The sequence below is a fragment of the Rhinichthys klamathensis genome, unplaced genomic scaffold (genome assembly GCF_029890125.1).
Source record: "Rhinichthys klamathensis goyatoka isolate OS25496 unplaced genomic scaffold, OSU_Roscu_1.1 h1tg000165l_1, whole genome shotgun sequence".
NCBI classification, from domain to species: domain Eukaryota; kingdom Metazoa; phylum Chordata; class Actinopteri; order Cypriniformes; family Leuciscidae; genus Rhinichthys; species Rhinichthys klamathensis.
In genome coordinates, this window is record NW_026606697.1 from 3,421,968 (window position 1) to 3,444,392 (window position 22,425).

The following is a 22,425-nucleotide window of genomic DNA, read 5'->3' on the forward strand; positions in this document are numbered from 1 at the left end:
CATGCATTTATATTTATTATCTGTTTAATAAACAAGTTACATTTACAATACAGATTATATGAATATAAAAATATATATTCAAAGATTATGAATTTATTATTCATTATAAATATTTGAAAACCAATATTGTCAAACATGCTACCAGTCAAAGTTTGGGCACACTTAGTCATTCATTATTATATGTGTTTAATTTTACAATATTTTTGAAAAAGAGAGTAATTACTGTTGAAAAGTTTGGGGTTGGTAAGAATTTGAAATGATTTTGAAAGAAGTCTACGGAGCCCCCAAAGTACAGAGCGCCTAAAGGGACATGGTGATGAAGAAGAAAAAAAAAAGAGATAGGAGGAAAAATGATTTGGCAATGCTTTTGCGTTCTCTCGCAAAGGTTTTGTGTTCCCCCGAGAAACTTGGCGTTCACTCGCGAAGAGTTTTGTGAGCAAACGCAGAAATTTGTTTCTGCCACAGAATAAAACATTTAAAAAGATAATTGTGACTTTTTATCTTGTAATTCTAGAATTTTGGACTTTATTTCTCTCAGAATTGTGAGATATAAACTCGCAATTGCATGTTATAAAGTCATAATCGTGAGATATAAATTCTGAGAAAAAAGTCAGAATTGAGACTTTTCAAAACTATGGAATATTGTTTCCACCACTGAATAAAAAATAAAAAAGGTAATTGTGTCTTTATATCTCGCAATTCTGAATTTTTTATCGCAATTCTGAATTTATAATTCGCAATTGCGAGTCAGAATGTCAGAATTGTGAGATGTAAACACAATTGCGAGAAAAAGTCAGAATTGCGATAAAAATTTCAGAATTGCGAGATATAAAGTCGCAATTACCTTTTTACTCGGTGTAAACAAGATTATATAGTTTCGCGAGCGAATGCAAAGTTTCTCAAGGGAACGCAAAACATTTGCGAAAGAATTATAATTTTTCCTCCCATCTCTCAATTTTTTTCCACCACCATGTCCCCTTAAGAACTGTACGCGATCAGATATTAGCGTCACTGTCACTTTAAGCTTGATCTGTTGAAGAAGGTGTCAGCGAACAAACTATTGATTTTGAAAATGTTGACAATGATAGTTTTGAGAATATGGTTGAGATTGCGAATATGAGCCAGATGCTGAATGTACTGAGTAGATGAGCTCTGACGATGACAATGATGATGGTAAAAAGCATCTGCTCAAATTGAACCCTTCCAAGTTCCAAAATGTAATAGAATATGCTTTATTTTATTCTTTTGTGTAACTGATATAAAAATATCAAGAGAGTTTTGTACTATTGTGACAGTTAGAGAGCCATCCATGTTAGATATAAATCCGGGTCGCTAAAGACCCGAATATGTAATAATGATTTGCAAAACAAGGGTTAAAGCACATCTCATGTAAGTTTCACACATGTTGGATGCTTTTTTCATCAAATAAAAGTGCACAAATTCATCCAAATAAAAAGTAAATAAATACGTTTACCAAACCTGTGTGAATTTCTTTCTTCTGTTGAACACAAAGGAAGATATTTTGAAGAACAGTTGCGGGGCACCATTGACTTCCATGGTATTTTTTTCTCCTACTCATACTATGGGAGTCAATGGTGCCCCACAACTGTTTGGTTACAAACATTCTTCAAAATATCTTCCTTTGCGTTCAACAGAAGAAAGACTTTTTTACAGGTTTGGAACAACCCGAGGGGTGAGTAAATGACGACAGAATTTTCATTTTTGGGTGAACTATCCCTCTAGTATTTATTTGACCACATTCAGCCTCTTACAATAAATCTATTCAAATTGAGATGTTCGTGTTTAACATGTTGTTCTTCATAGTTACAACAGGGAGCAGGTGTGTGTCTTTGTGTGGGATGGTGACTCAGAATCTGTGCCCAGCACTGCCTCTCCTCTGCCAGTCTGACATAAACACACTCTGCAAATGAGGTCATACACTCCTATTATGGTCTTCAGTCATTTACTGTCCAATTCTGCAGTATAGCCTACTTGTGCTGAAGCGCAGGGTGCATTTTAAAATCGTTACATGCTTCTTGTGTGTGCGTGTGTGTGTGTGTGTGTGTGTGTGAGAGAGAGAGGGGGAGGGGGACCAGGACTGAAGTAAAGCTGGTGCAGTGCTGGGTAATAAAACATCAACCAATTTTTTGTCACATGAATGAAATGTTAGTTTAATAAGCTGTCATTTTAAGACCCAAGAAAGGTTAAAAATAGCAAGTAAGATTGCATCCCCTCACATTATCCTAATGGCAGACCTGCTGACATCTGTTAACAAACACAGTACACGAGTCCTTGACCGAAAGAGGCGTGACGTGAACTTCCCAGAGGAGTTGCAGAAATGATAGGGGCTTCCCCGCTTGTTTACTGTGAGGACCATGAGGCATAAACAACATTTTCCTAAACCTGCTGGCCTCAAACTTTTTCAATCCTCAGCAGTTCTTTGAACGCTCATTAAATCAAACTTTTAACATTCAAATCGGCGTTAACACATTTTTCACCAATGTAGCTTGCCTGTATATTCATATGACCTTTTTACCATAGTGTCTAATGGTTTCACCCTGTCAACTGCTCTTTCTTTCAGATTGACAGTCAGCAGGTGTTACATGCATGTCTATATTTATCATGGTGGTTTAAATGTTATCTCTGATCTTGAACAGATGGAGTAACATTACCACAATGTAGTTTTCCACACCTAGAGAGAGAGATGTATTTCGAACGATCACGAAATGTTACTTTCCTGTGAAATGAAGGTCATATTGTCAGACTGTGCTCTCGGTATGTTACATATGAGAGATTGGACATCGGGACTGTGGGTTTGTGGCGAGTCTCAAATGTCCTTCCTAAAAAAAAAGAGAGTTTTTGATCAGTTTCTTCATTGTTCAAATCAGTTACTTTGACTGATCTGATTTATCTTTACATTTGTAAGAATTGCTAAGAAGAAAAATTCAAGATCTTATTGAATGAGTTTTTTTAAGATTGAGATTTTTACAGAAAGAAATGTTAAGTGAATCAGACATATTTCTAGGTCACTAGTGAAATGTAAGTACATTTGTGGCATGCTGAGGATTCCTCTGTTCAGAAGGTCAGATGTTTTTGCTTCAATTGAAGCACAAGATGCTCTTTGGATCATTCTCAAATCAAGCTGGAGAACGTGACTATCGGGTCTTGACAGACATTTGAAGTTCGTGTCATCTCGGGTGCTGCTCTTATCGAATCTCGTTTAATGAAATGGTCAGAGTCTGCTGAGAAATTAAGAAATTCATGCTGCTCTCAAATCGTTATGCTGCTAATATCATTAGTATACAGTTCAAAAGTTCGGGGGTCAGTAAGGTGTTTCTCTTTTTAAGTGGAGTGGATTTTAATAAAATGTCTTATGACCATATAAGTAAAGCTGAATATTCAGCATCATTACTCCAGTCTTCAGTGTCACATGATCCTTCAGAAATCATTCAAATATGATGATTTGCTGCTCAAGAAACATTTCTGATTATCATCAATGTTGAAAAAAAAAATAGTTTCTGGAAACTATTTTTCAGGATTCTTTAATGAATAGAAATATAAAAAACAACATTTATTTGAAATGGACTTTTTGGTAACAATGTAAATGTCTTTACCATCACTTTTGATTAGGGCTGGGCAAAAAAATCGATTTTTCGATTAATCGTTTTTTAAAATGTGGTCGATTCAAAATCGATTCTCAACGGCCACGAATCGATTTTTTCCATATTCAGGGCTCGCGGTGCTGCGTGCTTTTTTAAGTTTTACCAGTTTAAACATTCAAGCAATTTTAAACTATCCTGTGCTCGCGGCGCACTCGCGCATGTTTTTCATTGCGTGCACATACAGTAAAGCCTAAATCCGCCTCACAAACAGCTCGCCAGTAACAAAAGTTCTTTTTCGTAGATTATATCGCTTTAACAGTTAAAAACACGCTAAATGATGTCAAAACTCTGGTCTTGGTGAGTAACCTCGTAGACAGTCGATTGTCTTAAATAAGCATAAAACGCGTGTGACAGACAGTATAATGAAACAGTAATGGATCCGTGCACTAGTTCTTAAAGTGAACGCAGCCATATGTGTCTGTCATTAATTTTGTTGTCAAAACAACATAATATAGCATTAATTGTAAGGAATCAGAATTAATAGCCTATGTATTTAATTCAGTCAGGACTAAAAGACTATCCAGTGTTATTTTACATTGGATTACTTTATTCAGTTTCTGTAGTATTTCTGACCTACCCAAAAAGTTTTCTTTTTATGTCTCTTTATTTGTGTCTTTAGGCCTATTCTATTGTATTTATTTGTGCTACTTTTTTCAATTTAATTCAAAGATTGAAATCAAGCTTCCGTGTGTTGCATAAACTCTTAAAAAAAAATTACCCCATTGTAAAAACAAACATTTAGGTGAGATCAATGTAATAAAAAATTGTCTAAAAAATGATAACTGATATTTAGACTGAGATTTGTATTACATCTATATTCATTATAGTCGAATCGAGAATCGAAATTGAATCGAACTGTGAGCTTGTAAATCGAATCGAATTTGAACATCTGAATCAATACCCAGCCCTACTTTTGATCAATTCAATTCCCAAACTTTTGAACGGTAGTGTACGTTTTATAAATCGTGATCTTCACGGCTGAAATGGTTAAAGGATGGAAATATACTGTATTTTAAGAAATGTATACCAATGGCGCTCTGCTTTGTTTAGGTTTGTCTTTTTTTAGAACATTTCCTGCAGTTGGTACTTGGGCATGGAGAGGTCAATGCTACAGGAAAACAGGAAATACTGAGACAACGACACGCTCAATTAACAGGAAGTGTATGAGCAGGAACCTTATTCGTGATCCGTGTGAGTTTTCATTACGTCTCTCTCTTCCCTTTCCCTATCCATCTTTCATCGCTCTGTTATTCTTGGATTGATGAACAAATTAAACTGACTTAATGAATCTGTTGTCATATCCCAGAAAGGGCTTCAGAAGAGAAATTGCTCATAGAACAAGTTAACCGCACCAACTTCACCATTTTGCACCCTGTTTTGGCATGCTTTATATTAGGCGTTTTGGATTGGGGATCTCGTTGGATTAATTTGGGGCATCATTTTCAATGACTGCAACAATGCAGAGCTTCAGAGATTTGTATCTTGCTTGACGTGCCAAGATTGGTTTTGGACTTGGCACACTTTCCAAAGCTTATCTGAACTCAGGGCAGGGCAAGTTTGAGCCTGATCAGACACTGATCTAGAATCAGCTCAGATCATGATGTCTGCAAAACTGATCTCAGGTCATCATAATAACATAATATCAGGCTACCTGCTGCACAATATACCTGCTGTTTCTGCCACACCTAAACATTGTTCAAACAGTATGACTGTGCTGTACTGAACCTAACAGTCAACTGTATCAGATATAGAAGTAATGCAAAATAATATTTCACTCCTGTTAACATTAGTAAGCGGTTTTATGCTATTGTTTGAAGCACAGTAAAAACTGCTCACAAATGGTGACCTTTAACCTTCAACAGTGTGTTTTGAATAGCCCTGCCAACCTCCATTCTCTTCAAGAAGACAAACTGCTTCCCACGGCAAGGTAAGCCAGCACAATGAAATATTACTTCACCTTACCCAGCAGGGAAAATCTGTGCTATCTTTCACTCCATCACATGTTTTGCTCCTCTTAATATTTTTATATTTCATTTAACATGCATGGCAGTGAATCCCATGGCAATAAACAGCCTAATTTTCTTTTCAGACTGTGAAACCGTAAAACAGTTTATATATTTATATATATATATATATATCATGCTTCACCTAAATTATGTTGATAATATAATTTGTACACTACAGTTTAAAAGTTTGTGAAACATAAAAAAAATAATTATTTAGCACAAAATCATGATATGTGCTGTTTCTTGAATTGTTTCATGAGGCAAAAAAGTTGTTGTTCGGTGTTGATGTTCGGAGAGGATATTTGTTTTTAATGACCCTACAATTCTGAATAAACCAGCAAAATGTTAGAAATTTATATATATATATATATATATATATATATATATATATATATATATATATATATATATATATATATATATATATATATATATATATATATATATATATATATATATATAATTATTATTTTTATATTTGGGTAAAACTTGGGGAAGATGACAATTTTCCAGGGGCGGATATCTTTTGGCCACTTCTATTAGCTATATTAATAGATTACTGCTTACCCAAAATCTGAATTTTAGTTTGCAGGCCAGAATTCCCAAGACAGGAAGATGTTAAACAACTTGCAAAACCGCAAACAATCATTTCTGTAATTGATCTGTAATCAAAACCTCAGCCCTATTGTATTAATATGCCTATCAAAATGGCTACAATAATAGTGCGATAAGGCTATTTTTCATAATATAACACTTCGATAATTGAATAATAAGCCAGTTGGATAAATGACTGAATAATATAGCCTGGTGGTGACCCAGCGTTTCTGTTCTCCCAGCCACTCGTCCATGGGAGTGCAGGATATGTCAGTTCATCGCAAGTGTTTGGTTATGTTTCCTCTGATCTGTCTGCGCTTATCTTCACTTTGACATTTGGAGCGCGCGTGTGTGTGTGTGTGTGTGTGTGTGTGTGTGTATGAGGCGGCGGTGGCGCGCGGAGCTGCCATCCCTGAGACATCGGGGCTAGGCGAAGTGACACAGCAATTCCCACGATGTCTTTTTAATTCACCATTCTCTTCTGTAAGGAATCGTCTAATTCAAGTGCTGTAATCATGACATCGGTTTGGAAGAGACTTCAGCGCGCTGGAAAAAGAGCGACGAAGTTTCAGTTTGCCGCGTCCTTTCAAGAACTCACCGTAGAGTGCACTAAGAAGTGGTAAGAAATGCGATTTTGCTTTTCATTGTCATGTGTTGTCGTTATAAATGCATAATAAATACAGTATCATGTGTTTAACGTTTCTTTTAAAGTCTGACGTAGCTGCAGTGACACCAAGCGTTATACGCGACGCTATAAAATTAGAACATTATAAACAGCGAAGCTCGTGCGCTTGCAGTGTAACGTTAGGGATGGTGTAGTTTACTGAGTGGTGTGGTTAGTTAAAAGTTCAGGAATGAACTATAGGGCTTGTTACTCTGCCAAGTACTTTTTTGTAGTAGGCTAGTAGTAGTAGTGAGTTTTGTTATGAGTCACCTACAGTAGGCTACCTTCGCTTACTTCCGTTTTACTTTCAGTTCTCCGGTTCCACTTGAAGCGCATCTTCAAGGACAGTCATTCGCAGCTTCAGTGGACACTTTTAATGTGATGTTTTTGCAGATGGGAGGGTCCTACAAATGTTGATAAATGAAGCTCTGAGCACTTACCACAGCCATGTATTTCACCATTTAAAAAATTATCTTTCTCAAAATTTGCTAGCTTTTGTTTAAATTGAAGCTCTTCGCACTCTTGCTCAACTGCATGAAGTTGATTTAAACAGTTTTAAAGGTTTTTCCTTTAGGCTACTATCCTGTCCAGTTTGTTCATTAAGAGCAGTTTATTTTTGTCTAAAACTATTTTCAAGCATGGAAATATATGATTATGATAATATTTTTTAGATTTAGTAGAAAGAGAAACTCAAAGATAAAGATAAAGTCAAGTGACTTGATTGACAGTGTGACAAGTACAAAATGACCTTGCATGTGACACTTAGGTCTATGTCTCTATATTGTGATAGTGTCCTTTATTTGTTAAATGCATTGAGATTATTTCAGATTCAGGTTATTGAACAAAAATTAATTAGATTATTATTATATCATTAACATTATTAATAACTTGTCATATAATGCTCTTGTTTTCTGCAACAGATAATTTCCAAAAAACAAATAGTTTCCAGGTCTTACTTTGAGTTGAGTTGAGTTAACTTTATTGTCCCCGAGGGGAAATTTTGCTTGGGCGCAGTGCAGAGTTGTTTCATAAAATGAACATCATACAAAACATCACAAATTACAAACAGAAGCAAATATAGACAAAAGAAAAAGAGACATAATTGACAGCACAATTCCATGGATTAAAGTGCAAGTGCTTAAGCGCTAGTATGGTTGTTGGAAATTACTCCATTGTATTGAAGTTTTTGTAAAGTTCATATGCTAAGGTGCTAGTATATATATTGCACATTGCCCTATTGCACTGAGATCACAGGTAAAGTGCTGAAGTGCTCACACAGTTTTATTTCACATCGTTCAGCAACTTAATAGAGACTGGCACGAATTATAATTTTAAGCGCGAATGATAATCGCGCATCGCGAATGATAATTGGCACGAATGATAACTTTATACTCAAACATGTGCAAGTCCATACTCTACATTTCATCATACAGTCTGTGTAAAGAAAAATGTGGCTAGAAGAATTTGTAGTATGTGGAATGACTGGATTTGAATGATTAGAAAGTATGTCAATGTTTTTTTTTATTTAATTTGTTTTGTTTTTTATGGAAAAATAGCAACAAGCCATAGAAAGCATTGTATCATATGGTGTAGACATGCCTTTATTGTTGGCAGAAGCAAGTTCACATTGAGACTCTACACTGCATGTTGTCTTTTTTTGACGGTTGAGACTTATTTTAATAATATTGCAATTTAAAATACCTGTTTTCTATTTGAATATTTTTTAAATGTATTTTATTCCTGTGATGCAAAGCTGAATTTTCAGCATCATTACTCCAGTCTTCAGTGTCATTCGAATATGCTGATTTGCTTCTCAAGAAACATTTCTTATTATTATCAATGCTGAAAATAGTTGTGCTGCTTAATATTTCTGTGGAAACCGTGATCCTTCATTCAGGATCATTTGATGAATAGAAAGTTTAAAAGAACTGCAATTATGTGGAATAGAAGACTTTACTGTCTCTTTTTTTCAGTCACTCCATTCCATGTTGAATAAAAGTATAGTTTCGTTAAAAAAAAACATACTAACATTAATGATAGTGTATTTTATGGAACATTGAGTAATATTAGCATATTTCAGTATAGGGGGAGACCTGGAATGAAAGTAACACCATTTGTTTGAGCATCGGTTACTCTGTGGTTATTTGTGCTATATCTCTCAAACTTTGCTAAATGGTAGCCACATTTGTCAGCTACAAATATAACTCTCTTGGACATGTACAACACAATCACAAATTATGTGAGTTAATGTCAAACACAAAGAGTTTTGTTGTTACAACCTACCCCGCTACTGGGCTGAGTTGCTGGGGAAAGATGTAACAATGAGAGCTAATTTGCTGAAATAAGATCCACACAATCTAAAATTATGCAAGAATGTTATTGAAGAATCAGTTTTACTAAAGTGAGAAACTTAAAGTAACAAAAAACATTGTATTGTATTTCTTTAAGGACTTTAAATTTAGCACAAAACAATTGTGTGTTTGTGTGTGTGTGCTGTATTCCTGTCACATAACAGTTCGCTCACTACACTAGCTATATTGCCATCCACCTATTTTATGTGAATTTTGGGAAATCGCTGGATGGAAACACAGAGATGTGCATACATTCTAAAAATGTGCACAAAAAACAACGTATGTGCTCAACTGAGGCGATTAATGCTTTTATCTGATAAGAAGACGTGCATATGATGGAAACATTTATACTACATAAATTCCTCAATGCACAACAAAAAACTCACGTGATTTTCATCCCCACCCCTAACAGCCATAACTTAATAGCATGGGTTTGAAGTTAGCATGAATCCAAAGCATCAAATTAAACTATAGAAAAGCTACTTTAGATGCAAGTCAAATAACTGTATCTACAATGCAATGATTGCTAAGCAAAAAATAATCGTGATAAATTTAGAAAAATCTGTCTTTTTGTTCATAAAATGTACAGTGTTGCTAACAGTAACATGCTACTTCTCATGTGAGCTCAAAAAAGTTATGCGCGTGTCTAATATTGATGGCATCACCAAAGCTCTTTTCTGACTTGTCAAACTGTTACAACTGACCCTGTGTTACTTACAACACTCCCCGGTCTCCCCCTATATTCATCAAAATGTAGGAGATTGGATGTATTTGACTAGCTGCTCTGCTGATGTCATCTGACTTCTGTGGCCATTGACAGTGTGTCTTGTGTAGTCACATGACTTCGTGACTCCATGACTGACCTCAGAACAGCTGTTTGATTCTATCAGTTAAATGACTCGGCTATGAATGTCAAATGTGGTCAGTGTTACAAGACTGTCTACAACTAAAACAGTCTCGGTAAGTTGATCTTAGTGTTATTTTACATAACATTAAAAAAAGAAAATGTGTATACATGGCACCATCTAATACCTGAAGTGTAAATAGTGGGCATTAAACCTGATTTCTTCGTATGCAGTTTTATAAAGGTAGCACACAGTGCTTCAGCAGCTTTATATCAATCCATGTGCCATTTCCCTGTCTATTTCTGTTAACCCCATGACTGTTACCAAGTCGCTTGGCCTCTTGCATCCATTCACACAGCTGTTGCTGACACTGACCTGCAATACGAGACCCAGAGGCCCATGATTCTCTCTCTCCACCTTTCCTTTCCTTTATTATGACTTCAAAAACCCCGTTAACATGCGTAGGCATAGTCTACTGTCCATCGTTTGGTTTTCATCAGTTTGAGGAAATTATTTTATAAAAGCACGTTATGTCCCTTTTATTTGTCTGATCAGCACTTTTCTAGGTGTGCTATTGAGTGATAGATGTAACAGGTGGCTTGCATGGGATGCCTGGAAACGGTCCTTTAAGGCAAATCATATTCCAAGATTATAGGAACGGCCTATGAGATTTGCATAACTGCATAGTCATTTGCATGTAAATAGTTTATGGTTGGTCATAGCTTGTACTTTTGAGTTATTGCATTAATAATGCAAACAAAATCAACATTGTTTCACTTTTGTCATGTCAAAACTAGTACTCAAGCATAGCTTTTGAGAAATAGATTAAAGGTAATTTGGCAAAAAAACAAACAGAAAAGTGGTAAAAATTTAGACACTGGAAGCAAAACACTTCCATGAGGAAATGGCGTAGAAGTTAAACAGCTAGTGTAAAGAGAGACCACACCCTCCATTGAGAGAGAGAGAGAGAGAGAGAGAGAGAGAGAGAGAGAGAGAGAGAGAGAGAGAGAGAGAGAGAGAGAGAGAGAGAGAGAGAGAGAGAGAGAGAGAGAGAGAGAGAGAGAGAGAGAGAGAGAGAGAGAGAGAGAGAGAGAGAGAGAGAGAGAGAGAGAGAGAGAGAGAGAGAGAGAGAGAGAGAGAGAGAGAGAGAGAGAGAGAGAGAGAGAGAGAGAGAGAGAGAGAGAGAGAGAGAGAGAGAGAGAGAGAGAGAGAGAGAGAGAGAGAGAGTAGAGAGAGAGAGAGAGTTTGACAAACGCACAGGGGTAAAGTAGAGCAAGTCTCAGGTTATACTTCCCACAATCACGCTTAAAGGAAACCCACCTCACACCTCAGTCACTGTAGCTTACAATTAACTTGCACTTCTCTTTTGAATAGGTACATATTTTAATTAAGTCAATATATTTATTGTTATTACTATTTTATTTTTGCCTGATGTCCATTTATAATGTTAGTTGTAAGGTTTTTTTTGCATCAAAATTTATGCAAAAATATTGTTAATCTCTGATTTTAATCATACAGAATAGGTTATTGTTGGCGTTTAAATGTGGGCGGCCAAGTATTCATCTGTCTGATGTCAGAAAGTTGTGAGAATAGAATGAAACATTGTTTCAATAAATGGTCTGTTTGAACTGGGGAGAAAGTTTTGAGATGAAAATTACAGTATGTTTTCTTAGTACAATGAACTCTTTTATCCTAAAAGATTCCTCAAGATATGACCCTTCTAATTTGTTTGTTTAGTTATATGCTGTGCTGTTTTCAAATTTAGGAATGGACATATTTTGAAGGGTTTTCACCCAAAAAGGAAGAAAAAAATTGTCATAAATTATTCACCCTCATGTCATTTAAAACCCTTTCGTTCATCTTCGAAACACAAATAAAGATCTTTTAAATGAAATCTGAATGATTCCTGTCCCTCCTTTGACGCTTCAAAAAGTTCATAAAGAGATCGTAAATCTAATCCATATGAATTGAGCTTGAAGGAGTGTATATTATGGGTATTATCTAGCCGTTGAGCTTACATCGGTTGTACGCTCGTTATTGCGGTGCATTGTGGGATTGAATGAGTGCACTCAATTATGTCCACTATGGTTTCAGACACCACTACAAATGGCTGTCCCCTCAAATAGTGTCCTATTTAAGGCTATAATTCCTGACATATACAGACAATGGACATCAGGCGAGAATGAACCTCATTTGTTCTTGCTGAAGCTCAAACATGCTGCGTAACATGAGAATGAACCTCATTGGTTCTTGCTAAAGTTCAAACGTGCTGCGTAACACAAGAATGAACCTCATTGGTTCTTGCTAAAGCTCAAACATGCTGCGTAACACGAGAATGAACCTCATTGGTTCTTGCTAAAGCTCAAACGTGCTGCGTAACACGAGAATGAACCTCATTGGTTCTTGCTGAAGCTCAAACGTGCTGCGTAACACGAGAATGAACCTCATTGGTTCTTGCTGAAGCTCAAACGTGATGCGTAACACAAGAATGAACCTCATTGGTTCTTGCTGAAGCTCAAACGTGATGCGTAACACGAGAATGAACCTCATTGGTTCTTGCTGAAGCTCAAACGTGCTGCGTAACACGAGAATGAACCTCATTGGTTCTTGCTGAAGCTCAAACGTGCTGCGTAACACGAGAATGAACCTCATTGGTTCTTGCTGAAGCTCAAACGTGATGCGTAACACGAGAATGAACCTCATTGGTTCTTGCTGAAGCTCAAACGTGATGCGTAACACGAGAATGAACCTCATTGGTTCTTGCTGAAGCTCAAACGTGATGCGTAACACGAGAATGAACCTCATTGGTTCTTGCTGAAGCTCAAACGTGATGCGTAACACGAGAATGAACCTCATTGGTTCTTGCTGAAGCTCAAACGTGATGCGTAACACGAGAATGAACCTCATTGGTTCTTGCAGAAGCTCAAACGTGATGCGTAACACAAGAATGAACCTCATTGGTTCTTGCTGAAGCTCAAACGTGATGCGTAACACGAGAATGAACCTCATTGGTTCTTGCAGAAGCTCAAACGTGATGCGTAACACAAGAATGAACCTCATTGGTTCTTGCTGAAGCTCAAACGTGCTGCATAACATGAGAATGAACCTCATTGGTTCTTGCAGAAGCTCAAACCTGATGTGTAACACGAGAATGAACCTCATTGGTTCTTGCTGAAGCTCAAACATGCTGCGTAACACGAGAATGAACCTCATTGGTTCTTGCTGAAGCTCAAACGTGCTGCGTAACACGAGAATGAACCTCATTGGTTCTTGCAGAAGCTCAAACGTGATGCGTAACACGAGATTGCACCTCATTGGTTATAAACTGCTACATTTGTAGGGATTAGTTTTATGATCTCTTTATGAACTTTTTGGAGCGTCAAAGTGGTAGTGGTAGTGAAGAGACCGAAATCTCTCAGATTTCATTAAAATATCATCATTTGTGTTCCGAAGATGAACAAAAGTCTTACAGGTTGGTAAAGACATGAGGGTGAGTAATTAATCGCAGATTTTTCATTTTTGGGTGAACTAACCCTTTAAAATGAGTCATGTGGTGGATGTTGGCCTGTCTTGTTGGCCTGTCATCCCATGATTGGTCTTTCAGTTACTTAAAAAAAAAATGTATCTGTGGTTACTCACTCACATTGCACACAACGTTAGCCTGTTAGAACAGGAATAAGTGTGTTTTACTTGCTCTTGAAGAAGCTGCAGCATTCCATGCAATGAAGCTGGATAATGCTTTCCTGTATGTGGGTCAGATGAGTAACCTAATAACCAAACTGAGTGCGCGTGATGGTAGTCCCCTTCTACACGCTTAACCTCCATAAAGCAATACCCTTAAGTGTATGACTGAAAATCCTAATGATATTTTCACAGTTTTATGCGTCATTTCAAATTTCAGTTCTTTGTGAAGGGCAATATAGCTTTAAGCAATGTTACATGCTCACTAATCAAGCTAAATGAGACTTTAATTTGTGTTTCTGCACTGTGCTTGTGTTATATTGTTTGTTATTCGTTATTCACAGGCAGCCAGATAAACTGCGAGTGGTTTGGACCAGGCGAAACAGACGCATCTGCACCAAGGTAAGAGGTGTTACTGTAACTGTTTCCACATTTATAACTTTCAAGTACTATGTAAAGATATGACTGTGGTTATTTGACGATTATTCATCTACAAGACACATTTATCCAAAGTGATACAAATAAGACTGAAACAAGTGATATATATTAATCAAAGGTAGTGCTAACAAACTAATTTAAATAGCTAATGTTTTAGTAGCTATTTGAATGGTAAAGATAGAGCACGATTATAAATGCAGAACAGCACATAATAGTTATTCAATCATGTTTTAGGTTATGTTTAAATAGAATTGTGCTATTAAAGTCATGATGTGTTCTTTAAATTGAATCTTTATGAAATTTAAAGAGGAATATAACTCTCAATATTTGTGTCATTAGTAACCGCATTGAAAATATTGATGTTTGCACAGTAGAAGGAAATACTCCCTCCTATAGCACACACAAAACAATTGGTGGCAATGGGATGTCATTATACTTTCAACACAAATAGTTCTGCTCGTTTCACAAATACAGTGGAATGATTGCATTGAATTCTAATCCTTTCATACATCGTGATTTTGTTCATGAAAGAACATGCATAATCATTTTGCATGTTAAGACTTTATTTTTTCATTGTGTTAACATATGTTTGGGTATCACCAGCTGTGTTAATAGCAGTATTCTCATTGTGATCATCAGCTTCATGGCTGGCAACCGGGGATCAAGAACCCATACAGGGGGACTGTGGTTTGGCAGGTCCCTGAGAGCGTGGACATCACAGTCACTCTCTTTAAGGTACAGCAAGCATTACCATTTTAAAAAAAATCCATTTACACCACCAATCAAAAGTTTGGGGCCAGTAATATTTTTTATTTTATTCAGCAGGGACATATTAAATTCAAAACTGACAGTAAAGACTTTTACATTGTTACAAAAAAGCCTATTTCAAACAAATGCTGCTCTTTTGAATCAGAGAATCCTGAAATAAGTCTCACAGTTTATACAAAAACTTTAAGCTGCACGACTGTTTTCAACATTGAAAATAATAGTGTGTTTCTTGAACGTCAAATCAGCATATTATAATGATTTTTGAAGGATCATGTGACACTGAAGACTGGCGTAATGATGTCGTCACAGAAATAAATGACATTTTAAAATATATTAAACCAGTAAGCGGTTATTTTAAATAAAAATTTTATATATTTTTTTTTACAATATTACTGTTTTTACTGTATTTTTGATCTAAGTGTATTCTTGGTAAGCATAAGAGACATTCAAAAATCTTACCAACCCTGAACTTTTGAATGGTAATGTATATGACAGGAAATGGTACGGAGCCCCTAAAGGGACATGGTGATGGAAAGAAATATAAGATGGAAGGAAAACGTATATGTCAATGCTTTTGCATTCTCTCGCAAATGTTTTGCGTTCCCCCGAGAAACTTTAAAATCGCTCGCTAAATGTTTGCATTCCCCTGAGAAATCGCAAATGCATTGAATTTTTTTTTTTCACTCCCATGTCATATTTGTTTCCATCACCTTGTCCCTTTAGGCCAGGGCTCTGTAAAATGAAGGTCATTTGTGACTGACTATTCTTAAATATACTAATAATAAACTTATGTTAAGTTGTAAACCTGAATTTTGTCATCGTTATATAAATATTATTCAGATTTATGTCTGTTGTCCATTATTGAAATTTGAAAACATGAGGTAAAATAATGAAACCAACATCGGCAATTTTCACTTTCCCTATAGGATCCAAATGCAGATGAATTTGAGGACAAAGACTGGACATTTATCATAGAGAATGTGAGTATGTCTGATTTATAATCTCACCCTGTTTATTAAAGGTACTGTTAGCAATTTTAGCATTTCTGTTTTGACTCTTTTTGTGCTGTTTAACAAGCTTAGGTTGTCACATTTATCTGTACTGCGTTTTTGCAACATTTTGGCCTCGATTTGCCAGTACGCTGTTCTCTTTTTAAGCAATCTAACCCCATCTCATCTCAACATCCACAGGAAACAAAGGGCCACAGGAAAGTTTTAGCATCAGTAGATGTGAACATGAAGAAGTATGCGAGTGCTACCCCGGCTCAGTTTGACCTGGTGCTTACGTTAAAGCCTCTGTCTGTGAAAGTGCTGGATGCCAAGCTTAAACTCACCCTGTCCTGTATCTTCCTGAAGGAGGGCAAAGCTACGTGAGTTCTGATGTTTTCATTGTTTCACTAGGAAGGAGTGTTTCTGATCCTAGATCTGTGTAATGATGCAGAAACATCAGTCCAAGCACAAGACACATACAGTGTCCAATAGAATTTTATTTACTTTACTGATCTATAGTCTGTTTTAGGAAGCCGGCTTCTCGAACAAGAAAAAATGTAGGATGGGAAATGATTTTGTCCATCGGGAATTGATAAGATGGTTGTGGTTTGCTATTGGTCGACAGGTTGCCCCGCCCTCACACCAGTAAACAGGTCATCAGAGAAGAGAAGAGATGTTGCTGCAAGAGGGAGGGGAAGTTATTTTAAAGGGGTCATGACTTGGATTTTTAAAAATTATTTCTAATATGTCCCTCAAGGTTCATTTATAATGTTAATGAAGTTTTTTTGCACAAAAAAAAAATCTATGCAGGAAAACATGATTTTCATATAATTTTCACACATTTTTACTCCAAACTCGCTTCATAACATTCATAATTTGCTTCAAAGTGTTTGAAAACATCCTTATGTGAGATGATGTGGCTTCTTACACAGAATAAGGCACACAACATGTTATTTCACAGTACTCTATACAGTGATAAAGGCTATGTCGATAAGCAGTGGCGGATTTAGCAAATTGGGGGCCCAAAGCGAAGGTATGTATGGGAACCCCCCCCCCCCCCCCCCCCCCCATCCCATCTTTATGAGAATGAAAAAAAAATGTACCGACTGAATGGTAGGAAAAGCTAATCTACGGGGAAGTAAAGGTTGGAGAGGAGAAAAAAAAACCTTCCCCAACAGCGAATAAGGTTTCAGATAACTTTGCCAAAATGCCAGGAAACCCAGCACTGTTTATTCTTTTTTTAAGATCAAATCAATATCAAATATAACCAGCAAGACAAGTAGTTAGGGTAAACCCCCACAAACAGCCATATACTTAGCAAATATTGCCAAGATGAATAATTGACTTTGCAATGTATGAGTGAGTGAGGTTGGAATTGGCATTGCACATGAGATTGACATTTCAAACATTCTACAAACAAACATTTTTATAGGTTTGTATTAGTTTATATATTTTATAATGTAATAATTTCACAGTTAATCTACAAATGAATGTAGAGACAACATAAAGATAGTATATTTTAAATACTTGTTTAATGGCATCTTTTTATGAATGAAGGTCGATATCACTGATACTAATACAGCTTTTGATGTCTGGATAAAAAATATTGTTTCCCCTAATTTTAAACATTAATTATAGCCATCCAACATTACAGTGTAATTGAAAGCAATTTTTTTTTTTTTACATTTATTAGGTTTCAAAAAATATATAACAACTTTTAATTTACGTGAACTTAAAACAATCATCAGATAAACCCATAATAAATGTCATATTTACTTTCGCCCTTTCTGTCTAACAGGATGTATACACGTTATCCTCAACTCGCGTCACTTCACAGCTGCTGCTGTAGCGGCATGTATCCCCAACAGTAGGCGTAAAAAAGTTTGTCATTTTTGGCAGCGTTGCCAAATACACATCGGCGTCTTTTTTTCTTTTATTTGAGCCGCTTGGGTAACTTCGTTTCATTTTCGCATTTAGACTCGTCTTGCTTCGTTGTGTACTTCCCAGTCCTCCTGTCATGTTTATCTTTCGCGGTTTCGCCCCACGCACCGTTACGGACTAGTCCATTTTATTGTGAAAGTAGGGGGTGTTATGTGTAGGGACAGATAACCATGAACTGGAACTGACATTTTAACTACTACTTTAACATTTCAACGTATTTCTTAAGAATATTAATAACATTTACTATGCTTTTGAAGCGTTCATGATGATAAGGGGCTTTTTCTTTTCTTTTCTATTTTTTTTTTTTTTTGAGGTTGGATGGGGGCCCCCCTACTACGACCGCTGGTAGGGGGCCCCAAGCAGCCGCCTACCTATGCCTCTATGTTAAGACCGCCACTGTCGATAAGCATTGAAGTATAAATATACTTAATTATCATGAAAATACCCGAGAAGGCTTGAAAAGCTCAGATAAACCATATAATGTCGAAGTCGTGTGTTTATTAGTCATGTTTAATCAATCAAAGTGAATTGAGGGATAGTATGCCCATTGGGATTTCCTGGAACGACGTGCGTTATCGTGCTTCTGAGGGGCATATTTGTAGTTTCTGCGTGAGAGCGCCCTCTGGCTTTCAGATGGAGCAGCATTTACTACTGTTCACAGAGCCGTGCTTCACTGACAAGCTGCGCATTAAAAAAATAGCTGCCTTTGCCAAATTGCATGCGGTTTAATTTCGATTAATCGTGCAGCCCTAGGCTAACGTCACTGCATAGTAAACAATATCAATGCCTACTCGCTATTGCACATGAGTTTGTAAAGTAAAACATTATCCCTATAAAATCATCATTTACAGACAAAGCATTATGAAACCATCTACTTACAGTTTGTGATGGAGCTGCTGTCAGATCCTATACTGCTGACGGCTTCATCTTTCAACAAAAGTTGATTTGCGAACTCTGCGTTACACTGTGCCTCGTTGACAAAAAAAAAATGCTCATATAATCCACAGATGCGATCTGGGACGCAATTAAAATAAACCATCCCCTTGTTTCCTATGCTGGATCCTTCTGAAGTCTGTAGAGAGACGCTAACAAGCTGTTTTACGGGACGCGTCAAAGCTAACGTTCTTTCACTCTTCTATTTATCCTGTTGTCGACAAATTTGCTTTAATTAATACAAAGATCTCTTATATATCAAAATATCAAGGCATATTTGATTTCTCATGACCACTTTAATTAAAGTTTACGAGGGCACATGAGTAAAAAATATATTATCTGCACAGATAAATCATTTATAAAGAATACTGCAATATTAGATTTTTAAAAATGGTCAATTATGATTTCATGGTGACTTTAAGTCAGTGGATATCAACCAGAGGGCCTCAAGAAGACTTTAAAACAAAACAAAACACACATTAAAATAAGATAAAATTACTAAAAATCAAGATATTTCTTATTTTATTCACACTCTTAACAACTAGGGTTCCCACCTCAGTCTTAAAAAAAAAAAAAAAAGCTGGATATATGAGAAAGCCCAAGTATAAAGGTGTGATTTCAAGAATATTTAAATATTGTTGTGGACAATGGGGGGCTTTGGAGTCAGAAAGGTTGAGAACCACTGCTTTAAGTGTTAGTGCTGTATTCTGTATTCAGTGATGAAGACATGCAAAGTTTGGCGAGTCTGATGAGTTTGAAGCAGTCTGACATTGGAAACCTGGAGGACTTCAATGACAGTGATGAAGAGGAGGACAAAAGACTGAGTGCAGCAGTGAAAATGGCCACTGCAGTGATAGGTAATACTGACATAAACCCCCACATACTAATGCAACTTTAAGCTAAAACCAGAAGTGTGGAAACAAGTTTAGAAACAGGCCTTTCCTGTTCTAAAAATGTTATTTGCAAGTTTTTATGCATTGTTTCCTTTTTTTTAGGTGAATTGGCTCGGGGTTAGATAGCCTGGTGGTTGTCTGCTGTTTTTAGATCTGCTGTTTTTGGTCGTGTTGAGTTGATTTAATGTTTGCTCTAGTTTAATGCTGTATTTCAGATTCAAAAGTAGCTTTGGCCATGACAAACATAGAATCTCAAAATATTTAGTCTCATTCACATAGTAGACTTTTTGTCATTCTTTTCTCAAATGGTCTCTTTCTTTTTCCTTCTGTCGCTCTGTTCTTTTGGTGTGTGCTCAGCTCCTCTTCCTCCTGCTAGGAGAATACATGACACGGCCTGGAGACCTGCTGTAGACACGGGTCCCTCTGACACAGGTAGCTTACTAACTGCTCTGGCTGCTTTTTCGAGATGGTCCTCACTGCAGAACATGAAATCCACGGGGAGGAGTCGGATCCAGATCCAACTCCTCCCACCTTACATATACCTAAACCTACCCATCTCCGCCCCCTAATCCCTAAACCCACCCCTAATCCTACCCATCTCCACCCCTCGGATCTTGATCCGACTCCTCCCTGTGGATCTTATGTACTGCATTGAGGTGCTACTGGCTTTTTCCACTCGTCACTGGCATATTTCATTTCCTTTAAACTAGAATTAACAATTTATTTTTGGTATGAGAACATTCAATTGAAATATTATGGGGCGTTAAAGTACAAATTTTATACCGCTCGATTTGTATCATGACGGTTTCAGATTAGTAAATGATTAAAAAAATGTAGGCTTGATAGTGATAACTGTTGGCTGATATCCATTCATTTGCATTATTTTGAATCCATCCATCCATACATTCATGTTTTACTTATTGTTTATATTTTATATTAATAATATTTTATATATAAACCATGGGTATTTTTGTAAATGTTGTGCATGTACTAGAACCATTTCACCGTTGTAAATAATGTAAAGCCAAAGTTTGGGTTATTTTTAAGTGTATATTAGTTTAAATTAAACACAATATTGTTACTAGTTCTAAAAACGTATAACCAAAGATCATGAATATCACATCAACTATTTCAAATTGAATATATTCTTGTTTCACGTCACCTTTACGTTTTATCAGATACTGAGAAATGCATTTTCTAACTCGTGTTGCTATTCAGCGTTTGGGTAGACTGGATTCTTAGGCTTGTTTTGTATCTGTCAGAGAAACACATTCCCATGAGCTCAGCATACCAGTGCTCATAACTTTGTGAATGTGACAGTTTATCTGAGATCTGCATCTCTTCCTGGTTTCACTCATTTTCTTCTCTTCTGAATTATTCCTTGCTCATTTAAAGGGGACCTATTATGCCCCCTTTCACAAGATTGAAAACAATTATTTGATGTCCCCAGAGTGTGTATGTGAAGTCTTAGCTCAAAATACACCACAGATCATTTTTTATAGCATTTTAAAATTGCCAAATTTGGGCTTGTGCAAAAACGCACCGGTTTAGTGTGTTTCCCTTTAAATGCTAATGAGCTGCTGCTCCCGCCCCACTTTTCAGACTTTTTTGCGTCTGTCTGGCAAGCAATATCTCTCTTGTTTGGCTGCTCTGTTCTGATGTGCTGTCCTTTACAAATAAAGATTCCACTATCAGCGCGATAAAAAAATAACAACATAGCTGGACTCATGGTGCTATCACAAACTTTATTATAAGTCTAATATGTTATTATGAGCTTGACAAATTCAAAGGCAATTTGGAAAACAAACGCGTAATACTTACTTTTAGATGTGTAGCTGGATCACGAACAGTTGGCACTGCTACATCCTTGGGATGTTACAACGCTTGGGAGACATTCTCGTCAGTGCAGCAATGGCGGATGTGTACAATATCCATAATAAAGGCTAGATGTCTTACGGCGGAGTCTCTATCGTCATCACCGGCGGCCATCTTGTCACAGGCAAGCTTTCTGGCGGGCTCTGTGGTTCCTGATGTAAGATGAGTGATCAGCACGAACACAAATACTCTTATCTCGTTGAAATCTTGACGGATTTACAAACGGTTTGGTTTCTTACAAACGTTATTAACGTGGCTATAATTCTGGATGATTATTTATTGATACACTTATTATTCATAAGTGTGCAGTGTCATAACTACGGTTAGACGGTTAACTGTAGAAAATTGAGAAAGTTATGTTTATTTAAAAAGTACATGCACCATTAAAACACAATGTTACGAGTGAGGGAGCTGCCTGTGACAAGATGGCCGCCAGGTGCGGACGTCGACCTCCATTGGCCAGCAGCGCGGACGAGACATCTAGCCATTATTATGTATATCTATGTGAACTTGATCAGGGGTGCGTTTCCCGAAAGCGTCTTTAGCCAACTATGGTCGCAAGTTGGTCGCAATTCCCATTGAACTCTATTGGTAACGACGGAACTTGCGACCACAGTTGGCTAACGATGCTTTCGGGAAACGCACCCCAGGGCGGTTCTATGTTAAAACGGCAGTGTCTGTCAACAATCGTGGGCGGGGCCTGTGGCTGTAGTGACGTCACTAAAGCCGCATTCTGAAAACAGGTCGTTGGGAGACGCTGCTTATGATTTATGGGGATTTTAAAA

At 36.8% G+C, this 22,425-nt stretch overlaps 1 protein-coding gene across 5 annotated transcripts in view; it reads left to right on the top strand.

The window, feature by feature from the left end:
• Window positions 1-6,597: 6,597 nt before the first annotated feature.
• ehbp1l1a (EH domain binding protein 1-like 1a) overlaps window positions 6,598-22,425 on the top strand; it is a 41,527-nt gene continuing 25,699 nt past the window's right edge. For 2 of the 5 annotated variants that reach the window (XM_056259243.1, XM_056259244.1), the window contains exons 1-7: window positions 6,599-6,881; window positions 14,148-14,205; window positions 14,881-14,976; window positions 15,936-15,989; window positions 16,200-16,378; window positions 19,590-19,729; window positions 20,123-20,197. In XM_056259243.1, the coding sequence (XP_056115218.1) occupies window positions 6,778-6,881; window positions 14,148-14,205; window positions 14,881-14,976; window positions 15,936-15,989; window positions 16,200-16,378; window positions 19,590-19,729; window positions 20,123-20,197 (706 nt within the window). In that variant the 5' untranslated portion in view covers window positions 6,599-6,777. Of the gene's footprint in view, window positions 6,882-14,147; window positions 14,206-14,880; window positions 14,977-15,935; window positions 15,990-16,199; window positions 16,379-19,589; window positions 19,730-20,122; window positions 20,198-22,425 lie in introns of all 5 variants that reach the window. The other 3 variants (XM_056259242.1, XM_056259247.1, XM_056259248.1) reach the window with 3 other exon arrangements.